Here is a 25845-nt window from a genome sequence, read left to right on the forward strand (position 1 = left end):
GATTGACGAGGAGAACCAGCAAAAGGGTTATTATTATGACCAGACATGCTGGCTAAGTTGAGCCAAAGCTCGCCGTGATTGAGTTGAAGTAAACCTAAACAACCAAACCATCGCGCAAGCTTGATAGAACTCGCTTTTCACATGATCGGCTCCACCCATATCGACTCTCATCAATTCCGTACCGGCACCTGGCTTAAGGAAGATACCTCCAGAGTCTTTTGAAATATAGATTCAAGTTAGATGCTATCATGGATCAATATTGATAGAGAATGATAAGATTTGCTTACCAGGCAATACCTGACCCAACGAAGTCAAGAAGCCGAGAGGAAAGATCACATACCGTTTGGCTCAGCGCAATCTACAATCAATCCAAACCATCATCAAAATCTATCCGGTGAAAGAAGGATTTGTTTGCTTTTGATCAAAGATGGACTTGTACACATACCTCAATCACGTACGTGAATCTCCACATTAAGAATCCCTCCGAAATCTCTCATGATGAGATCACAAAAAGCAGTAGGAGTCATGAGATTGGTAAGAGTTTCCATTTATTCATGTGAAAAACCTTGAGCTCTACCAAAGATTAAACCTAATGACCGATCCAATTTGATGGGTTTATCTGAAGCCTGTTCATTTGATAACTAAGTGGGTTTAAGGGATTTGAAGCAGGTAGGGAGGAGGCTGGCCGCTGAGGAGATTGGAGTCGTCTAGGTATACTTATTGTTAAGGCTTAGGGGTTTAATCCAGTTTCGCCGAGAAACACAGTCGTGCCTTTAGTTTTATGATATGCGATCCAGAGGATCAGTGAAAAGAATGCACACCATAACTTTGGCGAGCTGGAACAACAAAAGTTAACGTTCCTATCCGCGTGAAAAGCATCTTTCACTCTGATGATTTGGCGAACTTGCCACTGGCAAGAGACAGGAAGATTTCAAAAGGCGGCGTCAACGTCGGATTTCCAAAGGATAAATTTATGTTTACCGAAATAATGATAAAGCATAAATGGGATGAAATAAGGGATGCCATCTAAATCTATCTGGATGTCTTCCTTTTCGATGAGATCGTTTGGAGAGGGATTGGCAAAGGACATATTTGTACACATACAAACTTTGCCAGAGGTTGGGTTTGTTGCCAGACATAAGGGTGACACTTTCATACCTGGAAGGAGGGTATAAAAAGGCAGAGAGAACCTATTGAGCTTGACTTCTTTGTCTCGAGTTTTCGTAAGGACCTCTTCCGCCTCTGGACCTGTAGCGTGGTTTTTGTTGAAAACTGTGTCGTCTGAAGGTAAAGATGAAATTGGCCAAAATCCATCTGTAAGGCCGACGATAATAGAATCTACAAATGGTTTGTTTGGGTGATTTTTGAGAAGGGATTGTAAGTTTTTTACATTGATTGAGCAGTTGATTTGAAAAAGGTCGGGTCTTCTTTTAATAGCGTAAGCTGCTAAAGGATCAGAAGAAAGAGGTGGGGCTGAAGGAAGAGGGGCTGCATGGATAGATGATTCCACTGCTGCAGAGTAACCTTTACTGAGAACATCGATTTCAAGACCTCTCAGAAAGGTTCGGGCGTTAGGCTCATTTGTGAGCGACGCTTCCCTGATGATTCTCAAAGCATCCATCTTTGTTGCATACCCCGTGTACTCGGTCGCAGTCATTGTTGCTGTAGGGACACACGCAAGCATTCCAGTTATTACAAGGCTGATCAGCCACAGGAAGAGTTTCGGAGTCGCGAATTTTATACTTGGGCTTGACTCGTCGACCTCGCGGCTTCTTAATAGCGGAGCGAGAGGAAGACTGGCAGGGAGCAGGAGCTGCTTCAATGGCGAGCCTAGGGGTTCAAGGAGTGGATTGAGTTGTAGGATATTTGGAGGAAGGAATAGCTGCACGGCCCAATTTTCTGGTTGAGCTGTAAAGAATTTGGTTGTCGATGCCCTTAAGGGATTTGTGCTCGTAGTCTCCCCAAACAAGACTGGGACGTGAGGCAAATTCTTTCCGGAGTTCAGCATCAAAATCACGTACATCTTCCCAGTGAACTCTAGCTTGAAAGAGACCTGGGAGGCTGAGGATGTAGTCGAAATAGCTTTTAATTGAAACAGCTGCAGGAGGAAATGCTGCAATGTAGGCGTGTTTGAGGACCGTGAGTAAGTTCTGCCAGTGATTATTATCAGTAATTTCTTTGGGAGCTGATCCTTCAACGTTTTTAAGATCTCCATCAGCGTTGATGCGGAGACGACTTTGAGGGGGATCAGATGATGCAACTGCTCCATAAAACTTTCAAAGATCCACGAAGCTGTATTCGAGGAGATCTTTCGTGAGAGAATTCTGCCAGTTCTCAGGTCTATTTCTACAGGAGTTGAAAGCACTGATGTGGTGTTTAATGTCGGATTTATACAATAGCGCAATTTGATTAACCTGGAAAGAGACGGGGGAGAACTCTTTGGGAACGAGGTGCTCGTTGTCATCCAAATACGGCGCAGAAGTAATAGCACCTGTAAAGGGACCAGCGAAAGCTGGGATTCCAGAGGTAGCTGGTGCTCCAGATACAGCTGGTGCTGGGACAAAAGAAGAAAGACCAGGGTGACCTGGGATGCCAGAGACAGCTGGTGCTGTAATAAAGGGGGGGATTGAAGAACGGGATGATGAGAAAGATGAATCTCTCTTTCTCTTGCCCTTGTCGATCCTTTCAAAGATGGGACAAGAAGGAATAGGCTGTTGTTTAACCACAGTACGGCGAGAGATGGTTGGATGATCAGATCGAGCTGTAACTGGGGGGTTTTGAGGGAACCAAGGACTTTTAGAAAAAGTGATATGATGAAGGAGTGATGGTCCTTGAGTTGGAGGGGGGTCAACTGCAGGGGGGCTTGGCGTACGAGCACCGACTGAAAAAGCCTGGGGTAAAAGAGGAGGTGGTGGAGGGGCTTTGCCAGAGTTTGTGATAGGATTAGAGGGAAACATCGATAAATCCTCAAACCTGGAAGGTGAGGGTTGGATCGGTCTATCGAAGAACCCTTCAATGACACCGTAGACATCGATGGTGGGAGGAGGTGAAAGTCTACCGCTGAGTACGATAGGCGGAATGCTTTGAGGGTCAGGATTCTCTGGCCACTCATAAGTGAGAGGGAAACACAATCGGTTTGCTCGAGCGTCCAGATTGATGGCGGCGCGAGCCACGGAAGACCAGTGATAAAGGAAATTTGGGTCCTCATAAGGGTAGATTGAAGCAACTTGGGTACGAAGTTGCGCCATCGAGGTGTTCTTACTGCCACCGGTATCATCGTAATTGGCAAGGATTTTGTCGATATCGTCGAAAATGGCAGTTGTTTCATTGACATGATTAATAGTATCCAAATCAGTCGTCATAATAAAACAAACGAGCAAAAGATTGTATTTATTATAGAAATAAAAATATCTTCTTAAGAAATGTTTCGCAGAGGAAGGAAGGATTTCAGGATAATGACAATAATGAGTTCTAACAATAATAATGATTTTTGTTACGAATGAAGTGGGAATCATTAGGGAATTCCACTTCCTAATCATCCATTTCTTTGATGACGACATATTTGATCTAGCTATAAGAGTGAGAAAATGTTGCACATCATCTGAGAAGAAATGGATAACGAAGAGACGCGTGACCCGGTACTCCATTATCCGAAACTCCTTTTCCCCGACCCATTCCCATTCTTCAATACCTTGTACCGACTACTATTTCCTCCTGTAGTTTGAGGTTTTTGAGCATTTTTGAGTGCTTTTTTTGTATTTGAATATCAAAAGTGATTATACCCAAAAATACCGTGCAAATTTGACAAAAATCTCAAAATTCCAGAGCCAGTAGGGGGAGTATTCCTTGCATTCCTTGATTTTTTTTGATGACTCAATGTGTCTCAAAGGGGCTTGGCCTCGCAAAAATCCCCAGACAGGGATAGAAAGTTTTATAAGGAGGTCAATTTTTATCCTGCACAAGGCATTCCCCTCACACGCAAAAGTGTATGAGTTTGTCATAATTCCCTCACTGTTAGTTGAGTTTACCCAAGACTTAAATTGTGATCTTTGCAGCAAGAAGAGAAGCTTAAAGGGTGCAAAGCAGGTCTATGTATTTACTGATATCTGAAGGTAGGATACCTTAGGAATTGTCAGTTACAAGGTTTGACACCTTTGTACCACGTGAGGCTTTTGGATGTTTCCTGGCTGTCCAAAAAATATGGGTTGCTTGTAACATTGATCAGAGGTTATTCCTGTTTAGCATCGGGAAAAATTAAAGTCAGATATGCAGAGCACGTTGTCAACAAGGCCCATTCCAAATTACATGAAGAACTCTACGGGCTCCAAGTCATACACGTCTTTTTTTCTGCGTAGGATACACGTCTTTTCTTCTGCGTAGGACGGACCAGAAAGGCTCTTGGAAGTGCGTTCTGAACCTGGTTTTTGAGTATGAGGATATGGTCTCCTGCGGTTCCTGCCTCCCGCTCCGGATTGAAGCTGAGGTAAGAGAGATTCCACCGATCGATGCGCCCAAGATTCGGGCCTTCTTACGGTCAAAAAAGGTGCACCGTGCCGCTTTCCCTGTGTTGGCGGTCCTTGATATCTCAATCGCACCCATCCCAACACAAGATCCTCTTGTTAACATACAGTCAATTTCACAAAGCTTGGAAAGAATTCCGCGCCAGTTTGCTCAAGTTTGGCGGGCAAAAGTTTCCAAACTTTCTGCAATCGACTGTATGATCTCCAGTGAGGTAAGGTGTACTAGAAAGGATTCTTCTGGAAGTGTGATGACATAACGAAAGAGCGACTTCCCTGTATATGTGTTATGTGTAGCTTATTACATATCGTTATATGGCTTTAGAGTGTAGTATATGTAGTGCTCTTGCTTGCCACAGTTGACTTGCGGTGACTCCACTTTACCGATCAAGTCAACACACCGTTCTTGCTATCAATCATATCTCATACTGAAGAAGTGACTATTATCAATTCATTAACATCAAATTATTCTCCGAAATGGCTATTGCAAACTCGGAGGGAGAGTCATCTGGTCAAGTCTCAATGCAGGTCGATCAATCTACCATCGATGAAAGTTTATATTCGCGTCAATTGTAAGTCTTCTCCTCAAAGGACCATGATCTCTCTCTATTGAACTCCAAGTGATAGGAGCAATAACAGGAGTCCAATATCTCCTTCCCCGCACATAAATCAGATTGAATGGTATCAGTACTATGGACTAATGTATTGGGTTGACTTACACTTTCAAATAGATATGTTCTGGGTCATGAAGGTGCGTCTTTCAGCTAGCATTTTCGAACAAAGAGACCCTCTGAGTATTCATTTAGTTACTTATGATCATATTCACAGCCATGCGGAAGATGGCCAACTCAGATGTTCTCATTGTGGGCATGAAGGGACTTGGAGTGGAAATCGGTATGTGATGATCCTGCTGACCCGTGCTCCGATCACTGAGAGTTTGGTCAGTATGTTGACTTTCCTTCCACACTTCTGTCTCAGCCAAAAATATTTGCCTCGCCGGTGTTAAATCTGTCACCATTCATGACCCTGAGTTCACGGCCAAACCCGACTTGGGAACTCAAGTAAGTGACATCTTGATGCCTTGTGGCAATGTATCACTGATCAGATTGTTTCTCATCTACGTATAGTTTTTCCTGCGTGATTCAGATATTGGGAAAGCTAGGGATGTCTCAACTCAACCTCGTCTAGCCGAATTGAACTCATACGTTCCTGTACGAGTCCTCGGAAAAGACTTGACTTTGGACGCTCTCAAGTCGTTTCAGGTGCAAGCTTATCATACGCATTATTTCATTATGTTGATTGTTGATACAATTCCCGTTTGGCATCTGCAGGTTGTTGTCCTGACCAACGTTTCTCTAGCCAAACAGTTAGAACTGGACGACTTCACCCACCGAAATGGCATCCAGTTTATCGCTGCTGACGTGAGGGGGCTCTTTGGGTAGGTTGAGACCAATGCTTATATTCGCCCAGAGTTCGCTTTACTAAATCAAGCCTATCCCATCTATCATATGCAGTTCTGTCTTTTGCGATTTTGGTCCTGAATTCCCGGTCATCGACACAAATGGTGAACAACCTGTTTCTGGGATGATCGTATCTATTGAGAAGGTCAGTCTTATACTCTATATAGCATAAGTTTACCTTGCCCGTAAAAAGCTGGAGAGAAACCCTCATATTTGCCAACTTGAACCACAAAAGAGTGCCCAAGGGCTCGTGACCACTTTGGATGACTCTAGGCACGGCTTAGAGGACGGTGACTTTGTAAATTTCACCGAAGTCAAAGGAATGGACGGATTCAATGAGTCAGAACCTCGGAAGGTGACCGTAAAAGGTGTGACATTCCATTTCTTGGATGCTGCTGCAGCCTTGCTGAGAATATTTTTTGTTTCGCTTACAGGTCCGTATACTTTCACAATCGGGGATACAACGTCATTTGGAGAGTATAAATCTGGCGGATGGTTTCATCAGGTCAAGATGCCCAAATCTTTGAATTTCGTAAGTTTGTCTAGCCGTGTTGTATCCCTTTTTTGGCAGCTTGATTGACTTGACCTCTTCCTCAGAAACCATTGCGAGAATCGTTAGAGAAACCCGAATTTTTGATTACAGATTTTGCCAAGTTTGACCGCCCGGCTTCCCTTCATTCTGGCTTTCAAGCCCTCTCCAAGTTTCAAGAAAACTATCAACGTTTACCCCGACCTAGGAATGAAGAAGACGCTAAGGAAGTCCTCAAAATTGCTCACGGTTTACACCAGGAAGATCTTGGCGACCTTTCCGAGAAGGCTGTCATGGAACTCTCATACCAAGCTGTTGGTGAATTAGCACCTATCACAGCAGTTATTGGTGGGTATGTCGCGCAGGAAGTTCTGAAGGCGTGTTCTGGCAAGTTTCACCCCACCTTCCAGCATCTTTACTTTGACGCTTTGGAAGCGCTACCCTCCAAGGCTCCAACAGAAGCCGATGTACAGCCAATCAATTCTCGCTATGACAATCAAATTGCGGTTTTCGGACGAGAGTTTCAAGACAAAATTGCAAATTACCGACAGTTCTTGGTTGGGGCTGGTGCGATTGGCTGTGAAATGTTGAAGAACTGGTCGATGATGGGGTTGGCAACCGGTCCTAATGGGAAAATATCTGTAACCGACATGGACTCCATTGAGAAAAGTAACCTCAATCGCCAATTCTTATTCCGGCCTCGTGATTTAGGCTCATTCAAGAGTCAAGCAGCCCCAAGGGCTGTATGTGAAATGAACCCAGAATTAGAAGGAAAGATTGTGACCTATCAGGACGCAGTGGGTGATCGAACCGAGAATATCTTTGGGGACGATTTCTTTGATAATCTCGATTGTGTCACCAATGCACTCGATAACGTTCTAGCCAGACAATACATGGATCGACGATGCGTTTACTACGAAAAGCCTTTGCTAGAATCTGGTACACTGGGCACTAAAGCCAACGTTCAAGTTGTTCTTCCTCATCTCACCGAATCTTACTCTTCATCACAAGATCCCCCCGAGAAAGAAGCACCAATGTGTACGGTCAAAAGTTTCCCAAATGTCATCGAACACACTATCCAGGTACGCACATTGATGCCTTGCCCTCAAATAATTTTCTGAGCTTACATGTCAATTGACTCATTTTTAGTGGGCCAAGGAGAGGTTCTCCGAGTATTTCACCAAACCTCCAGAGACTGTCAATCAGTATTTGTCGCTTCCTAACTTTGTGGATACTTTACGTCAAGGCGGTAATCCAGCAGAACAACTCAACCAGATCAAAGAATATTTGGTCGACAACCGTCCGCTTACATTTGGTGAATGTGTTCAGTGGGCTCGATTGAAATTCGAACTCGAGTTCAACAATGAGATTCGACAATTGTTGCACAGCTTACCAAAGGATCTTGTAAGGATGTCAGCTACGCTTAGCTATGTATACGAATTCCTGATCATGTCATTATTTGAACAGATTACCAAAGAGGGTGTACCGTTTTGGTCGGGACCTAAGAGGGCCCCTGGGTCCATCAACTTTGACCCTTCCGACGTATGTTGAACCTCCTATTTCAGTATATCGAACGCACCTATTCAGATTTCCGTGCATTTCTTCTTCAGCCCCATCACTTGACTTTCATTATCGCTGCAGCCAATCTTCATGCTTACAACTATGGCTTAAAAGGCGATCGAGACCCTGTTGCGATCAAAAAGATTTTAGAGACCGTGATTGTACCCGAGTTTACGCCTAAAAGCGGTGTGCAAGTGCAAGTTAAAGATGATGAACCTGTGAATCCACAGGCAGCTGGTGGTACATACTTTCAAACTCGTATCTCCAATTATGCCTCGCTGATATATTCATCATCCTGACTTCCAATCTTGTAGATGTCGACGAGGCTGAGGTTGCCTCGACCCTACCAGCCCCTTCAACTTTGGCCGGATTCCGATTAAACCCATGTGAATTCGAAAAGGATGATGATACGAATTTCCATATGGATTTCATCACTGCTGCCTCCAATCTAAGAGCCACTAATTATTCCATTAATAACGTTGATAAACATCGAACCAAGTTGATTGCAGGAAGGATTATCCCAGCGATTGCTACTACCACTGCTTTGGCTACTGGACTTGTTTGTTTGGAGTTGTATAAGATCATTGATCAAAAGAAGAATTTAGAAGATTATAAGAATGGGTTTGTGAACTTGGCTTTACCGTTCTTTGGGTTCTCAGAACCGATCGCGGCAGCTAAAAACAAGGTGAGTCCATCATATTTCCAAAGGAGATGTAAATATTGAGATGTTCTGAACTAACTAGAGAAAATGATTTTCTGGATTTAGTATTATGATACTGAATGGACCCTTTGGGATCGATTTGATATTGATCATGATATTACACTTCAGGGATTAATTGATTTTTTCAAAAATGAAAAGAAACTTGAAATCACCATGTTGAGTAGTGGCGTTTCAATGCTTTATAGTAGCTTTATGGCCAAGAAGAAAGTTGAGGAACGACTTAAAATGAAGTTTGTCTTTTTTAGTCTAATCAAAACTCACCTTCTTGACCACTGTTGTCTTGTGAGGAAATGCTGAAGATATTTGTGATCTTTTCTAGGATGAGTCAGTTAGTGGAAACTGTTTCGAAGAAACCTGTGCCACCTCATGTGAAAGCAATGATGTACGTGTTTGTGTGGATATCCTTTTACACTTCTTCATTTGGTCTATCTCATTTACTTATTCTTGACTCTTTTTGTTGACTCTTTAGTTTTGAGGTCATGGTTGATACGATGAATGATACAGACGATGATGATGATGATGTAGAAGTCCCTTATATTAAAATTAGGATTCGTCCTTAGGTTCTCATTAGGAAAATATGGGTTTCAAAGATTGATAAAATTTGATCATTCAATATCAGGATTTGGTGGGTGAAAGAAGAAGATAGACCCAGACAAAGAATTGCATTTATGTTTGAAATTTTCTAGAAGATTTTTCAGTTTATTCAGAAAAAACGAGTGAAACTTGTTTGTGGTATGTTAACCTTACTTTCTTTGTGGTGAAATTGTAAAAATTTAAAAAGGGAGATGATGAGAAGACTATCTCATGAAATGCGAGGACAGATTTTCAATCAAAGTTTCATGTTTGGGATGATTGATAAGCATGGTGGGTACTAAAGAAGAATCTTTGAAAGTTCAATGTCACTCGTTGCTCTGATCCATGATAGCTGGTTCATATATAAAAGAGATGTGTTATTCAGGTCAAACAGCCAATCTGCTGAAGCTGAAAAACCAAAGATGATACTGGTGAAAGAAGGTTACAAGCATACCTATATTTCAGTTTAGATAAAAGAAAGACAAGGATGGACCTCTTTATCCACAAACTACTACCCTTCCAAGGGGAAAAATATGTCGCAGAGAAGAGTTTCCTGTGGCAACATTTTCTTACTTGCGGGATTGAATCGCAGTGTAGAACACATTGACCTCCGTTTAAGCTTAACCTCCGTCTGATTTGTGCGCTACCTTTTTAGTTTTTTGTGATCATCTCACTTCAATGCCATATAACTTCTTTCAGTCATATTTCGCGCCTAGCGTGGTGTCGCGCCATAGCCCCTTCTCAAAGGGAGGACGTCTCTGCGGTTGGTGAGGCTTGTGTAAAGCTAGGACTGAAACTGATTATTTTCTTGCTTGCGGTCAAGCAGTTGTATTAGCACCCAATACAAAACATTTCTCCCGATGAAAGTGAAGTTTGCGGTGGGAAATTTGTAAATTAAGACTATCGCAAAATGTTGATCATATGCCCCGATGACGGTGATTCTCATGAAATTATCATCTTTTGAGCGGCGGAGATTTTTTTGGCCTTTTGCTTCCCAGAAGTGATCTGACTCAGTAGCATTTGCATAGCCCACTTCGTGTTTAAGGTTTAATCCCAGTTCATAGCTTGACTGCTGATGAATTCATTTAAATGATTATTAGCATTTACGAAGACACTTTTGAGCCACAGGGTGTCAGGCATAACTGAGAATGGGGGCCCAACCGGACGTCATGAAGAGCATGCAGGCATGATATCCGAGCTCATTGGGGAGTGCAATTGGCTGTGCTTGCACACGCCCAGGCACCCGAGCTTTGAGCTCTAACGGAAATTTCTCTATGGCGTGTCTAAGGATGTCCGCTGAAGTCGAATCCCCCGCAAGAAGGCTTGGTCATCCCTCGGGCATCCGAGTGTACTTGTGTTGTATATCAGGATATCCGCCGTTTTCCATTCTTTGCGCTAGCCCAGCCTTGCCAGGTGCTTCCGCAATCATTTATTTTTGAACGAGGTATCTATTTCAATCTGCCGCAATCATTTATTTTTGAACGAGATATTTACTCCAATCTGCCACCTTAAATGGAATCCGTACCCGTTTATTCTGTACTTTGAGATACTGCTTTGGACCTCGACGTCGGCAATGCCGTATGTGGCCACAAGAGGTGATGGGACCAACATTTCTCAATTCCCATTTTCGTCCCCTGAAGGCCATCAGGAAGATCAAGACTCAAAGAGGTCTCGTAACCATGTGTCAGTAAGAGCTTCACTTCTGTCATTACCTCTTAAAGTATCTTGGCATGCCATTCTACATACATCATATTCAACCTACTTTTTCCACTTGGCACTATGCCATGGCGTGCTCGAAATTTTAGCAATGAGCCTGAACTCTCAACCAATCGTTTTGAAGACGCCAATGGAGTCAATTGGAAGCGGCGAAGTGGTCCAAAGCTTTCCGGGCGGCTACCCCTCACTCAGTCCGATGAACCCCAACGGAGCCCAGATGATGTAGATTGGATCAGCTTGTCCTTATGGTGCGTCGGCTTTCAAATGTTTTATGGCTTGCAGGTTGCAAGCTTCGAATCTCACATCCTTTTCTATTTCACCCCAATAGCCAGCTGACGTACCTCCGCACCACCTTACAAACGGCCCGGAATGCTAACCATGTCAGAAGGGTTGAGTTAAACAGCATCGGAGTCGCCTTAGACAGCATCCGTTCGCAAATCCACTGCAACGATGAGCCCAAGTTGATTTCTACCAAAGTCTCCCCTACACCAAGAATCTCTCCCTTAATTACTTCCCCAATTCACTTGTCAGTACTCTGCGTATCATGGCAAAGGAAACTCATCGCTTACATTGGATTTGATAACCTCACATATTCGAACATGATATATTAGGTCAATAGCTCCAGCAGGTTTAGCGACCGCACGCGTATCCGATGGGCGTACAACTCAAATTTCTGGTCTCCAGTTTCCAGCTCCGCCTAGAAGTTCATCTATTCAAAGTCCAATGACAGTCACGTCCTGTTTTCCGACACTCAAGTCACAAGATGTGGGCCGGCTTCAAAGCTTACTTTCACCTTCCGTCCACCACTCATCTGTAGCTCGGGAAAAAACTCCTACCGATCCGAATCTCAATCATTCTTATCGTAGCTTGCCACGGTCTCCAGCCCACCAGCATAAGAAGTTAGATTCTATAAACTCAGATACATTGTTTGACTTCTCCTCTCGACAGAGTGCGGATTCAGATCTCTCAATTTTTTATCAGCAAAGTCTCAAGCGAGAAATTGACAACAGCACGTCTTCCGATACTGAACTTCTTTCGGCGCCGCTGATGACAAGCCCTCTGCCCATACACTACTCGCCGATAAACCACTATCAAGACAACATCGAAATGGAGTGGGATAAGATCGAAGAGGATATCACTCACATACGTCCCTCGGCAAGATGGCCGCGCTTCTCGAAACTTAGATCTCTATCTGACAAGATCAGAGTGGTCTCACGTCAGAAACGCCCGACGCAAACTAGGAGCTTACCTCAAATGTTGTCGCATGTTTGAATATTCAATCTCACAAAGTGTAACCATCAGTTGAAGTATACCCCTGTGCAACCGATCTTTTCTGTTATGACACGACCAATGATGTTCACGTTCTCTTCTCTGAGGTTATATGCTCATTTCACTCTCATCTAGCCATAGTATTTCCAGGTACTTCTAGGTACTTTTATATTTTCATATCCTGGCGGCTGCTATATCTCATAATTTATCATTCTAGCAATCGCTGTCCATTATGCATAATCTTTAATTAGCCAATTTAATCTATACCTTCGTTTTGTTATTTGAAAATTCTGTTTGTATTGTTTGATTGTAGGATTTAAGATCAATTGTGAAGACCTCATCATAATATTTTTAGGCTCTAGAGGGTATTGGTTTACCACGAGATAAACTCTGGTTCACTCTTACTGCCCTTTTGTGACATGAAGTTTGGTCAGAATAATGTCATGTTGTGTGAAACAGTCATACATGGTTGACACTGAACATTCTTGTTTATTTTGAAGAAAACTAAATATGTATCGCCATCAATCCTAGTAATCATAAATCTAAGACTTTATGTATTACACTTTGCTCTGCTTGCAGTCCATGTGGAACCCAAATGTTCATACATTGCTTTGAACATTGTTTTGACAGTAGAGATTGAGGCTCAGGAGTCAAAGGTTTACTATTTTTGGCTGCATCTATGAAATTTAAATTGATCCTGTTGAAGTTGAAAAGGGGCCCGAACCAAGTGGATTTGATTTAGACCGTGCATTGGGTTATCACTAACACATTGGTCCGCAATCCACACTCCTAAAAACAGGAAGTCTATGCTTCAAACGAAACTACCCTTTAGACACTTGAAAGTTGTGAGCCACCGTCCTCATAAAACTTGCTGATTAAAACCCAAAGTTCTCAATGGAGATATCAAAAGCAGGAAGCAGGAATGTAGCTAATTGGGTGTACCCTTTGGTTAGCTTCACAAAGCCCTCTCTGCGCGGCAGCGTCAGCGAGGGCTTTGTCAAGCTAAACCCTTCGGCAAGATATGTCTTAATTTAACCATGTTTGCTTCTTGACACAAAATCTTACCACACAACTCAACAATTATGATTCTTACACACTAATTACTCATCGCACTGGTTTCAACCATCTCTGACTATTTACAAGCATTTCATTTTCTGGTCCTAACACTTATGACTAAAGGTCTCAATGAAATCACTGAATTTGTTCGGCCAGCAGGCTGGATTATGCATTAATGCACACAGTCACAGACACAATCCTTGGAGTTCATTTTTCTAATGTCTGTGATTGTTTTACCCATGATTCACCAGCTCATTGACAGGTATAGGACCATGCCCTCCAGCTTTCTACTTCATGTCACTTGAAAACCCCAGTGTCAATACCAAGCTTAGTCACTTGAAGCAGAGACTTATTGTTACCCTTGAAACACAATTTGGGTGGGGATGAAGAGTGCATTCAGCCAATAGGATTAGAATATAAGTATTTACAATGAAACTGAAAGTAAATTTATCCTTCTACGGATTTCACAAGGCATCATGAGGTATTGGCAAGCATCAGGCATGTCCACTGACACTAGGCACTAGTGACAATACCGCAAGAGCACCGCACTATGTTGCAGTTGTGGTGCGGTTGCGTAGCGCTTTTGGGCGCCGCAATAGCAACGCAATATAGTGCGGTGCCAGCGCTCCGCAATCCGGGTTCAAAAAACCCCTTGGTCAGAAACCCGCACCGCAATTGCGGTCGGTTTTTGACGGTTATTTAGGGCAAATATTGCGGAAATAGGGCAATATTGCGCATTTTCCGCAATATTTGCCCAACCGCTCCGCAACGGCAAGTTACAAAAAAAACACCCCATTGCGGAGTGGTTGCGTAGCGTAATAATGCGCCGACTGCGCAACGCAATGGAAATAGGTCGAAATCCATTGCGTTGCGTAGCGCTTGCGGTGTTGCTAGTGAAGTATGCTCATTCCAAAAATTCATGGTTCAAGGACTTCTTTTCCGGGAACTCTTTGGAAAATGTCTTATGTATGAGGAAGCCATTCTGGAGCACACTAATTAGTTCACATATTGAGGTCTTGCACATTCACCCTTGTATGATGCCAAGTAATAGAATACTAAACTTGTGATGCACACCATCAAGCTGTGTCACATTGCTCGTATTTGCTTATTTGTCTGGGACAGAGAATTCATCCGCATCCTGAAGATTTCATGTCAATTGAACCAGAAGTTCCTCACAGGGTCCCAAATTCTGGGTAGTGGACCTGTCTGGATTTTAGCGTTACGGTAACGCTAAATCACCTCGTTAACGCACCCATAGTGGGTGCTCTAAGTGCATCGGTGGTTAAGTGAGACAGTTTTGACCGCTGGTTGAGTTTCTGACATTGATCCTCATCACTTCATCACCTCTGCATACAACGACTCCTCGACCATCACCATACATACTACCACTGACCAGTGCCACTACTAACACTTTAAGCAGCTTTCCAACCATACTCATATCAACGCTAACCTTTCTCACTGAAAACTTATCAAAAACAGAAAAACAACCAGGCCAACGAAATTATCACGGAACGAACGAAGAACATTATAACATCAGATCAAACACTCGAACAAGTTCAATCAAACATACATATACCTTCAATCAATTCACCTTGAACGTCTTCACATTCAATTATCAACCCACTCATCTTTCGCCCTTACCTTACCTATCAAGCATTTAAACCAGTCATTCCATTGCATCGAAAACCTGGTTTGCTATCACATCACTCTCAACGTATTTAATCCAAGTGGTGAATCGCATTTCAAAAACTTATCTAATCAGTCGATCTGTGCCTAAGAATAAATAAGATCTCTCATCAAATATTGAAGCTTCACATATGGATCAACCTAAGTTCGCAAAGTGCCTTACTTTCCCTGCTCAATCTTTAGTTGAACTCACCCTTGCTTTCCCACTATGCAGCTTTGAGTCTGATCACGAAGCATTAGACCATTATCGAAATTTGGCTAAAAACCTACAATATGACCTTGATGATACACGAACAGCGTTGGAGGAATTTCAAACCTCTTCAAAAGAGTTAGAAGCCGAACTTGAAAAGGATTTGGCTACGACTGAAAAACAACTCAATGAATTACGTGGAAGGGAAGAGAACCTGACTCACGAAGTAGATCAGTGGAAGGTCAGTTCTAACAATCGATTCTCCATGCTTCAAGTCACTCACTCCTATCCATGTCACAGACTAAATATCAATCAGCTCTACGAGATCACACCAAAACCATGACACACATGCAAGCCGAACTTGATTCTTTGCGTACATCGAACGAAGAGTATCGAACTCGTTTGCGCGATATGGAGTTAGATAACGACGAGCTAGAAGGCAAAGAAAGGTCGGATTCAATTTGTTCCCCCATCTACCCCTGTATCACTCTCCGAGCACAGCTCGAGAAGACGATTTCCAACGCTGACATCCACCGAGTCATTTCTTAGGATGGTCACAAGCTCTCTTCAAGACGTCGAGAGTAAGTACGGTAAAGCCATCGAACGAATCACATTACTTGAGGATGAACTCATCGAACATACCCGACTTGAAGAAGAATGTCAGAGGCTCCGAGATGATATGCGAGGTAACGTTTTCCACATACTCTCCCTCGATTTTAGCCTCATCTGAGTTTGAATCCATCTTTTCCCTTACTTCGTATCGTCTTGTATCAGATCTGACCGAAGAGATGGGTGTGATGCGAGATCAACTGGCAACTTTACAAGTCACCAACCCTGTCGATCTACCGGTCCAACCTCAGCCGCTCACTCCCTCCACTGCCCCTCTATCTGAATCTGCTTCGCCCTACTCGTCTCCGCGTTCGAAAGATCGAACACTAAGTGAAAGAAGCTTGAAGCTATCAAGAAGTCCACGTCATCTCTCACGCTCTCCTGCGTGCAAATCGTCCCCACAGACCGCACAAGTTCAACTCCTTGCTGATCAGAACGCCGTTACACCGCGCAGACGACTGATCTCACTGAGTGTCAATGCATCTGAAATCAAGAGTCCAACGGCGATTCCCAGGTCTTTGACGAGCATGACCTTAACAAAGAGCTCATCCCTCAGGATCAGTCGACGTTCAACCGAACTGAAAGCTACATTGCATGAAGTTCTTGCACCCAACAGCCGCATTCCTGCACCAGGTCAAAGTCCTTCAAGCCTGGGCAAATCCGTCTTGCGAAGAGATGGTAACCCGACTACGACCATGAAAGCTTCCAAGACTCCCACCACAAATGAAAATGTTAACACTCGAAACTCTCACCTCCAGTTCTTGAGAGCCGAGACACAGCGAATGCAAGGTATGACCCAGAAATTAGTTAGCTCTCGAACTTCACGTCTTGTGAGTGCTATTCCAGTACCAAAAGCGTCACTGTTAGCCTCAGCATACAAGAATCCGTCTACCGCCTTGACCGCCTCCACTCGAGTACCCGTTTCAAAAAGTCCAACCAAGAAGCCATCAATTGGGCACGGTTTGAGCGCATATCGCAACCCGGTTAGAAACTTTACACAACCTCCCACACAAGACCAAGACCCCTCGGAAGGTCAAACTACCCGCGTTCCTAGGAAGTCTCATGCAGCTGTCCCTGTTCCAAGCAAAACTCGTATTGCTCGACCTTCATCAAGACTTTCAGACCATCAATCATCTCAACCGCCTAATAACTCTAAAACTCGTATTGCACGGCCGTCTTCGCGCCTCTCTGATCATCATCCCCCATCGAGATCAGTCACACCAGCCTATGGAGTTGCACGTCGAAAGCCGTCGATTGACAGTTCCAATCCAACCTCAAGACCAGCCAGCTCTTTGGGTCATATTCGTCGAAAGAGCACTGCACTCAATTCCTTACATTTTAGTAAACCTGACAATTTGATGACAGAAGACTTTGTGAATTCCAATATCAGAAAACCACAATTACTCGGTAAATCTCTAGGTCCCGGTGCTTTTAGGTCAAGGCCCCCTGCTCCTATCACTTGATACCTTTCGTAGTGCGGGCTGGCAATATAGCCTGTACACCTTGTTTATTTTAACTTACTAGCTGAATGAATCTATACCCACTCTATCCACTCCATCACTTTTTTCACCAGAAAGCACGCATGCACACCATTTTTTACAGCCAATTCCTGTTGTTGACTCATAATTTCATTTTTGCTCAAGATAATCTCTTCAATACACCATTCGGTCTTTTCTTTTCTCATTTGGCAACTTTCTTTTCGGTCTTTTGATTTTGAATCTTCTTTACAATGATTAATCTATTACAGATGATTCCATCTGTTTTCTTATATATATCTTTATCTTTATATGTCATGCATGTTGTATATCTTTCGTATGCGATATGTTTTATAAATCTTTTTTCTGTCTCTCGTTTTGATCCTTTGTTGTAATTTTGATATTGATCTTGTAAGAAAGTTGAATTTTGATGAGAATGGTTGTTTTTGGTCAAAAGTATGGATTTTTGCTTATCTTTATCATTTGGAGTTCTTCATTGTTGTAAATGAGTTGATTGAATTATGCATTAGACTGTTTTGACTCTGGTGTTTTGCTCTGCAGAGTTTTGACATATTTCCATAAAGTGAGCCAAAGATGAAGATCAATTTCTTGAATTGAAGGTGGACTGTGATCTTAACCAATTCAATGAAGAAGCAGCATATACCGGGTACCCGCAGGCTGAAGTCCCCGAATAACTTTTGCCCGGTTCCCGTGGTGCGTGACCCCAACCCCAATCGATTCTCTGCCAGCCTCACACCGAGGCGACGGGACCTTTGCCTTCTTCTCGTAAATTTCTCACAATGTCATCAGAACTCTTCGCACTTCTCTCTCATCGTACCCTTCCATCTGAGCATCATCTCAATGTCAACTCATGCTGTCCCACAATGGACCTGGCAGTCTTCACCTGCCCATCTGCCGCCACCGTTGCCGGTACACCGATCACTTCGACAGAGGTTCCTCGACCCAAAAGCGCGAGTTTCGATACTTTGACATGCTACCGCTTGGGAAACTCTACTCCGACGGTCTGGTCGGTAGTCGTCAACCAGTTCTTTACCGGATCTATGCCATGCTGCGATCCCTCCAGTCGACACGTTCAGGTCGACCCAGCTGCACGATACGATCAAATTACAGCTTTGCATTGGAGTCCAGACGGTGCGCGTCCATGGCTTGATTGTGATTCATCTCTGGCAATAGAGTTCACAAGTGATGATGGAAATTGTTCCTTCACGTGTTGATGTTGCATTTCGTATCGACACTAGGACAATTCCTCGCAGCTGCTTTGGGCTCGAGCTCAGGTACCCGACCCCCAGCATTGATCCTCTTGAGCGTTCATGATGGCCAATTGCTAGTCCCGCCAACTATCATTCCGGAAGAATCCACTTCGACTGAGCATCCCCGATCATCTACGGTCAAAAATCCAGACCGAAGCATCCATTTCGCTGCTTGGCTGCCTTTGGATTCACCTGACAAATCGTCACGTCACACCGAAGCAGAAAATTGGCAACTGAAATCGACCGGGGAAGCTATATGCGATAATCTTCCGGCTAATTTACCTGTTCGGCCGATGTTGGATTTGGAAATGTATGCGTCACCCCTTCACAGATCCATGGCATCGGCTGGCGCGCGCGTTAATATGATGGCCCTCGATGTTTCTGTAGGCTGAATAATGATTTGGGAGCCGTGTCTACGTCTGATGCAACCGGGAAAGCAAAATCATCCTCTTCAATCCAGTTTCCACCTTCGTTGTTCAAGGGGAACCAAGCGCATCCAAAAACCGGCGTAAATTCTCTGCTTATCCTATCTTCGCACCGTGACCGAATCCACTTTTTCATCAATGGCACTGTCTATTTGGGAAGCACGACTCTACCTGATAATGCTCAACTGAGAAGTGTACGACTTATGGCTCTCGATCCATCTGTCGTGCCTGACACCCAGGCACTTCCACCTAGACACCTGGGTTCAATCCGTTTACAGTTGTTCTGGCTTACGCTTGAGGGTACTATCAGTTATGGTCACCTGGACATGAGATCCGCTTGTATCCCGCGTGTAGCATCTGGAAACGTACCCCTGCCCATCGACAGCCCCTTTGTTTCGAAGCCGACGTTGGCCGTCTTGGGAGTTCGCTCGCAGGAACTAGATCAACAAATCAGGCTTTCTCATTCCATACATGGCTTGTTGAGGGATTGTCTATTTGGATATTTCAGCATCATCAAGGAATGGCGGCTGTGTAGGTCTGGAGCTCAAAAATGGTACGACAGCTTTGATGAAATCAGCAAGGCACATGGCGGTAGGGTCCCCCTTTCGTTACAATATCCCATCATGTTGCAATTGTGGCCAAGCACAGCCATGATAAGATCAACTCGTCTAACTGTTGGATGTGACTCTTCTGTATGCATCGGGGTAATGTAGTACTTGCCCCTCTGTCATTCCAGATGCTTCAATTATTATTTCTCGGTCAAGCTTCTGAAGGCTTACGTGACTTTTTGGGGACAAAGACAGCTGAAAGAGTGAGTCTCTCCTTCCAACTTGCATTATGTGTGCTTCGTTTGCTTAATCGATCTGTTTGCCCCAAGACAGGTTTTTTCAAAGTGGGAATTCGCTAGTGCTGGTGGCATGAGTAGAATACGCTGCGCAGTTGTTGAGTTGCTGGTTCCCAATCTAGAGAGACTCTTTGTGTTGGTCACGGAGTTCAGAAATCATGTATATCCAGATATTGCGTACGTTGATACATAGAAACGTCCTATGCTGCATAGTAGGAGCTAACACATGAAGGTGTGATTGAATCTAGGCAGCCAAAGCTGATTGAGGATTCGAATTTTGAAGCATTGTTGCTGGTCGAAGCATTACTCAAGCAATTGTTATTCTCTGTACACGATCTGGATCATCAGCTTGAACGAGAAGAATACGCATACAAGGAATTTTGCAAGTGGCTAAGGTCTGGTAAGTGAGATGCTGAATGACTCCGTAGCTTGAAAGCGTTCTTGGAAATCTAGTTGGCATACACCAATCTAATCAACTTGTATGAAGAGTTTGAATTTATCACTTCAGCTGAAAACGCGGCTGGTCCACCCAACAGACCACCAATCACATACGACTTTATGACTGTCAGTAAGTTCATCCAACGTGGAAATACCAACGAGCTCGATCAGGTTATATTCAGTCAACAAGCTGGCGATGACAATGATCATGTGGCTTTGCGACTGCAACATCATCACCTCATTCAAGAATACTACGAAAGTCTTTTTGATATCAATGGACCCCAAACACGAGAACAGCACAAGACAAGACTTGACGATCTGCTGAATCAAATAGGGAATCATGAACCACACTTACCCTACTCTGGAGTGCTGCCAGTCTCTCAGCCCCATATCAGCTCTACTTTGCCTATTCATGCTACACCTGATACTAGCCACTTTCAAATAAACCCGAACCAGGATTTTCAGACTCCCGGTGTTTTAGCTCACTTGACCAACCGAGATGAAGCAAGCTTGACACCTTCCAATATACTTCCTCATTGCTTGCGTCGGCAGACGGTTTCTTCAGAAAGTTCTCCACCTAATCTAAAACTGAATGAAACTCTTACGACACAAGGCGGGACTTTGAGTTCTCGGGGAATCTACGCTAATTTAATGTCATGCTCGAGTTATCTTTCTGATGTGATGACAAGTATCTTTGAAAGGATTGGATCAAATCTGACAGTGGACGTGTTCAAGAATAAACCTAATTTGCCTAATACTCCCAAAAAGTTGTTGTGTTCGCGTTATGTGGATTCCGTGAGTGGATCTCTGCCTTTACCTAATCATGGTATGAAGCTAAAGTTTTATTCGGGGGATGCTCTTATTTGATTTGAAGTGTCAATACTTTGCATACCTGGGTAGAGAGGATCAGATTGATGTGCGTAGGATCCGGGTCAATGTGTCACCTGATCAATCACAAACATTTGAGGATGCACAGGCGTCAGTCATGTGCCGGCTCGCTGGTAAGGGAGATGAGACACTCGAGCACGTCATCGTTCTCGATTTGGCATTCTTCGATGATCTCGAACTAGTGGTCTTGGGGCAGCTAGGGACAGGTATGGGTAAGGAAACACACTCGATTGATGATTCAATACCAACCATTGATAGATAACTAATTACGCTAACGTATAACTTCTCCTGGTACAGCTACTCGTTACGTGCTTCTCACAATCCGGTATCCGCAGCTCTTCGACGGAAAAACAGACGTGTTGGAATGCGTGAGTCTCTCCGTTGAAATTGCACGACATAGATTCAACAAGTAACAAAATGATTTCTTTGTACGTTGAACAGTTACCGATATATAGATTACATCAACTTCAATCAGAATATTCACCAGAACAAATCAGTTTGAATGGAAACAAAGGACGTAGAACAGGATGTGTGATATCAGGAAAAGGTAGAGTTTTACATGTGTTTGATATGGAAGATGAAGAAGGAAGTGAAGATGTAGAGATGGAAAAGGATGATTGATGAGCCTAAGCAAGTGATCAAGAGGTAGATGGAAAATTGCTTGATCGTTTTTATCATCATTCTGTGTCAACTTTTTGTAAAAACACATGAAGGAATTTTATATCAAAAGTATTGATACTCATGATTCTTTTGTCATTATTGTACCACAGGTAACAAGACCATGAACAAGTTTTTGTGTCCCAGAGAGAAATAGTGTTGTGACTTGTGTTGAGAGTGGTCACTCAATTCTAACACTTGGCCCTGCTTTTGATGTCATCCAAATGTAAAACAATCAGTTCAGTTCTTTGATGCGCTGGAAGATCGTGCAACCATGATCATGAACAGAAACACTGTCCCAATTGGAACAACAATTTTTTTGCAATAGATGATTGACATTTACACTATAATGCCAATCAATTGTTCCAAAAAGAAAAATTATCCCAATTAGGAGAGGGTTTAATCCTGACAGTGAAACATGAGTTTTTTTACAATAATAACTCATGATTTTTATTTTTAAATGACATGGAGTAATTGAAAAAGTGTATTTTTCAAAGCATGACTGAAAAAAAGTTTGGAGGAGAATATATTATTTGTGATGTTGATGATGATGATGAGAGGGGAGGGAGGAGAGGAATGCTTTCACAGAGGCAGAGATATGTAGGAGATTTTTTGAACTCCTGGTTGGGAGCAAGGCTGAGCAAGGTTCGGATTTTGTGTTGGTTGCAAAATCTCATAATTCAAAATCTATTTTTTTTCAACTCTCTCAAAATACCACAGCAATTTCTCTTGCTCTCTTAAATCCTTTGACCTTGCTATCTCTCTATCAAATCTTCTCTTCCACTTTCTCTCTCCTTCTATGCTTATCTAAGCCCATCACGAGCACGTTTTCCGCACTGGTGTTTGCTGCACCCTTGAAGAGGGGCTTATAACAAACCTGGGGTTTTTGGCAGAGGAGCCCAAGGATTAAGTCCTCTGACGTACTTTTTTTGAATTTTCACAAAAAGTTTCAAGAATTTGATATGTTGTTCTCTAAATCTTTCTGCTTATTTTGGTACCTCACATGTTGGTTCAAGTTAAAAAGAGTGCTCTAGTTTTGTAATGTAAAACTGGTATTTTATCTACCTCTGATGAAATTTGGAGGCAATTTCAGGAGGCTTAAGGGCAGGTTGGTATGGCTTATTTTGAGCTACTTATGTCAAGATTTGACTTGCATAATGATCATTGACTGCCAAGTTTCATTAGTCATTTCTCCATATTATTGCACACACCTTGACAAAAATCATTCAAATCATTCAAGCATGGCTTGGCACAAGGAGTTTTGAACACCTCCTTTCAACAGATAGAATAACTTGTGTGAAAACAATCCAGTAGGCTTGAAAACATCATCTAAAAATGTACATTTGTCTCTCTCTGACTCAATCTTGCCCCTGCTTTTCCTTGTAATCTATCCTGAATGTCATATTTGCCCTTTAGTGTAGCCTAACATGTCTTCTGTCACCTTGGAATGTCCCACATGCTCCCAAAAGAAGACCAAAAACCCTGGCATGACTGCACTTAGTCCTTATTCTCATTGCTGTTTTGCAATCAACAGCATTATATTAGCCACCACTAAGTCAAACAAGAACAATGATCCTTTCTCACTTGTTACCTCTGAAAAAAGGTGCAACATTGAAAAACCTGCCAGCCTCCTTGGGAGACTCAAGGCTTACTTTGGCAAACCATTCCTTGGAAAAGACAGGTGATAAAACCAAATCTAAGTGATTTTTTTTCTTCAGAAATACAATTACATATCAATCATCATTATCATATTTCTTGTCTTATCTTCTTCATCTTGTATCATCTTTTGATATAGGATAAAACCAATGCTTCACTCTCCTATCTGTGTTGGTTTTGCAAGAGAGACAAAACAGATCCGGTGCGGGGGTATCAAAGCTAACCCAAGGCCTGGCTTTCCAGAAAAGTAGCTTCTTGCACAGGTTTCTTGAGTGGCACTTATACTATATACTGACTATCATTTTTCTTTTGGAGTAATTAATCAACTATATTAAAAATGATTGAACATATTTCATGCCCAGAATTGCCCACCTGGTGAAAACAAGAAGCCCTATGGCTGTTTCCTTGAATTGGAGATGACAAGAGCTGATTGGGCATAAGTTTATAAGACCAACAATGCACTTGAGGTGAAATTCTATTCTTGTCATCTCCTCTCGTCACATTTCTTCTTTTATCTGCTGATTGTGTTATGGTCTCTCAAGCTGTTCTTGAAGATCACACTCCTCATGGAAGGTAATGGACCAATAGGATGTATGATCATTCCACAATGTTGTTATGACCGGAGTATAGCACCTAACGCATAATCGGAACAGTCGCACTCAAGTATAAAGGGCTTATACGGATTGGCTATCTTGAGGATTGGTGCTGTCGTGAATGACTTCTTTAGGATCTGAAACGCGTCTTCTTGTGGTTTCTTCCAAATGAACGGTGTTTTTTCACAGGTTAAGTCGTGCAGGGGTTGGGTTACTTTTGAAAATCCCTTAATGAACCGTCGGTAGAAGTTAGCGAATCCTAGGAATCGTTGGATCTGATTTACGTTCTTGGGGGTAGGCCATTCGGTAACAGCTGACACCTTAGTTGGGTCCATTCTTACTTTGTTCTTTGAGATGAGAAGGCCTAAATAATCAATTTCTTTTCGTGAAAATTTGCATTTTTCAGGTTTAAGCCAGATGTTGTGCGATTGCAGGATTGCCAGAACTTCTTCAACAACTTTCTCATGATCCACTCCCGCCCGTGTATAGATTAGGAGGTCATCAAGGTAAGCTGCCAAGTCCTTTCCAATCTTTTCTCTTAATATGTCTGAAATGAAAAATTGAAAAAAACCTGGGGCCAAAGGGCATAACTAAAGGTTCGAATTGGCCTCTTTTGCATGTAAACGCTAACTTTTTCTCGTCTCCCTCCTTTACACGTAGATTATTGTAGCCGTTCCGCATGTCTAGGCATGTGAAGTCTTCCGCGTCGCGTAGGCTATCAATCAGTTCCATGGTTAACGGCAGCGGGTACCGGTTTTTGACGGTGAGTGCGTTGAGTTTACAATAGTCAAAACAAGGTCTTAGATTACCGTCCTTTTTTCCGGTAAACAAGACAGGGGCCGCCCAAGGTGATGTGGTTCGGCGAATTGTACCTTTCTGCAAGCCTTCATCAATCATTGCATCCAGAGCAACTTCTTCAGCTGGCAATAGGGGTATCACTTTACTAGCTTAGGGTGTCGCGCCGGGGATCAAATCTACTCGAAAATCATATTTTCGATGCGGAGGTAACATCATTGCTTTCGTCTTTCTGAACATGTTGATGTACCTGTGGTATCGGGTTGGTACTAGCTCTTCTGCTGATCTCTCGACTTTGTTTTTGGATGCATTAGCAGCTAGTTTTGCCAATATGTTCCATGATGCGCTGGCGGCCGACACTGTAGGTACATAACTATTCCCGGGGCAATAAAGCTTGTCATCTGGATTAAATGCTGGGAATTTTGGCAAGTCAAACTTACATTGCGGGGGCTTAATCTCCTGAAGTAAGAGAGCCCCCTCGCCAATATTCCTAGCATTCCCTTTCAGTACGCTAACGTCCTCCAGGGTGTTTTTCGGATTAGGCGACATCACAGGCTTCTCCTGCTCTGTGGTGGCAATGCTGTCCTGGTTGATTGGCAGCTCAGTTGTGGTCGTATCATCCAACAACTGTTGTCAAAGATGTGGGTGCTTGTCATCCGGGATAATAACTGATGGGTAAGAATTTGTATCACACTCACCTTGCGGGGGTTTAACGTTAGCAAGGCTAACAACCCCCTTGTCACTTTCCCTAGCATTCCCCATCCAAGCACCGTGGCGATCCGGGGTGGTTTTCGGGCTGGAAGATGCCGCGTGGGTGGCAGCAAGGTTACTTGAGTGATTGATACGGGCGTGGTTGTGTGGCGGGTTCGTCGTGGTCGTGGGTGTCAATAACTGTTGTTGGAGATGTGGCTGCTTGT

General features: G+C 43.2%; 5 protein-coding genes across 5 annotated transcripts; 4 read left to right on the top strand and 1 right to left on the bottom strand.

The window, feature by feature from the left end:
* Positions 1-931: 931 nt before the first annotated feature.
* MELLADRAFT_95985 (uncharacterized protein) lies at positions 932-3362 on the bottom strand (the record flags this gene model as incomplete). The annotated part of the gene is made up of 3 exons (XM_007407189.1): positions 932-1957; positions 2022-2273; positions 2415-3362. 3 exons carry the CDS (start codon positions 3360-3362, stop codon positions 932-934), a joined length of 2226 nt encoding a protein of 741 aa, XP_007407251.1.
* A 1568-nt stretch (positions 3363-4930) lies between these two features.
* On the top strand, positions 4931-9586 carry MELLADRAFT_42601 (uncharacterized protein; the record flags this gene model as incomplete). The annotated part of the gene is made up of 17 exons (XM_007407160.1): positions 4931-5089; positions 5249-5268; positions 5346-5411; positions 5496-5578; positions 5645-5779; positions 5849-5955; positions 6032-6122; positions 6213-6345; positions 6412-6509; positions 6575-7588; positions 7656-7910; positions 7974-8048; positions 8117-8306; positions 8381-8751; positions 8833-9017; positions 9107-9169; positions 9257-9586. The coding sequence occupies 17 exons, from the start codon at positions 4995-4997 to the stop codon at positions 9345-9347; spliced, it is 3072 nt and encodes a 1023-aa protein (XP_007407222.1).
* Positions 9587-10784: 1198 nt separating this feature from the next.
* MELLADRAFT_71247 (uncharacterized protein) lies at positions 10785-12904 on the top strand (the record flags this gene model as incomplete). The annotated part of the gene is made up of 4 exons (XM_007407161.1): positions 10785-11043; positions 11166-11324; positions 11405-11602; positions 11688-12904. The coding sequence occupies 4 exons, from the start codon at positions 10934-10936 to the stop codon at positions 12346-12348; spliced, it is 1128 nt and encodes a 375-aa protein (XP_007407223.1).
* A 2314-nt stretch (positions 12905-15218) lies between these two features.
* On the top strand, positions 15219-17349 carry MELLADRAFT_104226 (uncharacterized protein; the record flags this gene model as incomplete). The annotated part of the gene is made up of 4 exons (XM_007407162.1): positions 15219-15518; positions 15578-15726; positions 15827-15963; positions 16052-17349. The coding sequence occupies 4 exons, from the start codon at positions 15219-15221 to the stop codon at positions 17347-17349; spliced, it is 1884 nt and encodes a 627-aa protein (XP_007407224.1).
* An 812-nt stretch (positions 17350-18161) lies between these two features.
* MELLADRAFT_61209 (uncharacterized protein) lies at positions 18162-21848 on the top strand (the record flags this gene model as incomplete). Its single annotated transcript, XM_007407163.1, has 10 exons — positions 18162-18513; positions 18621-18942; positions 19020-19749; positions 19794-19868; positions 19939-20078; positions 20150-20301; positions 20410-21134; positions 21214-21433; positions 21525-21595; positions 21669-21848. The coding sequence occupies 10 exons, from the start codon at positions 18162-18164 to the stop codon at positions 21846-21848; spliced, it is 2967 nt and encodes a 988-aa protein (XP_007407225.1).
* Positions 21849-25845: the final 3997 nt, after the last annotated feature.

The sequence above is a fragment of the Melampsora larici-populina genome (genome assembly GCF_000204055.1).
Source record: "Melampsora larici-populina 98AG31 unplaced genomic scaffold MELLAscaffold_8, whole genome shotgun sequence".
In the NCBI taxonomy this organism is placed as follows: Eukaryota; Fungi; Basidiomycota; class Pucciniomycetes; order Pucciniales; family Melampsoraceae; genus Melampsora; species Melampsora laricis-populina.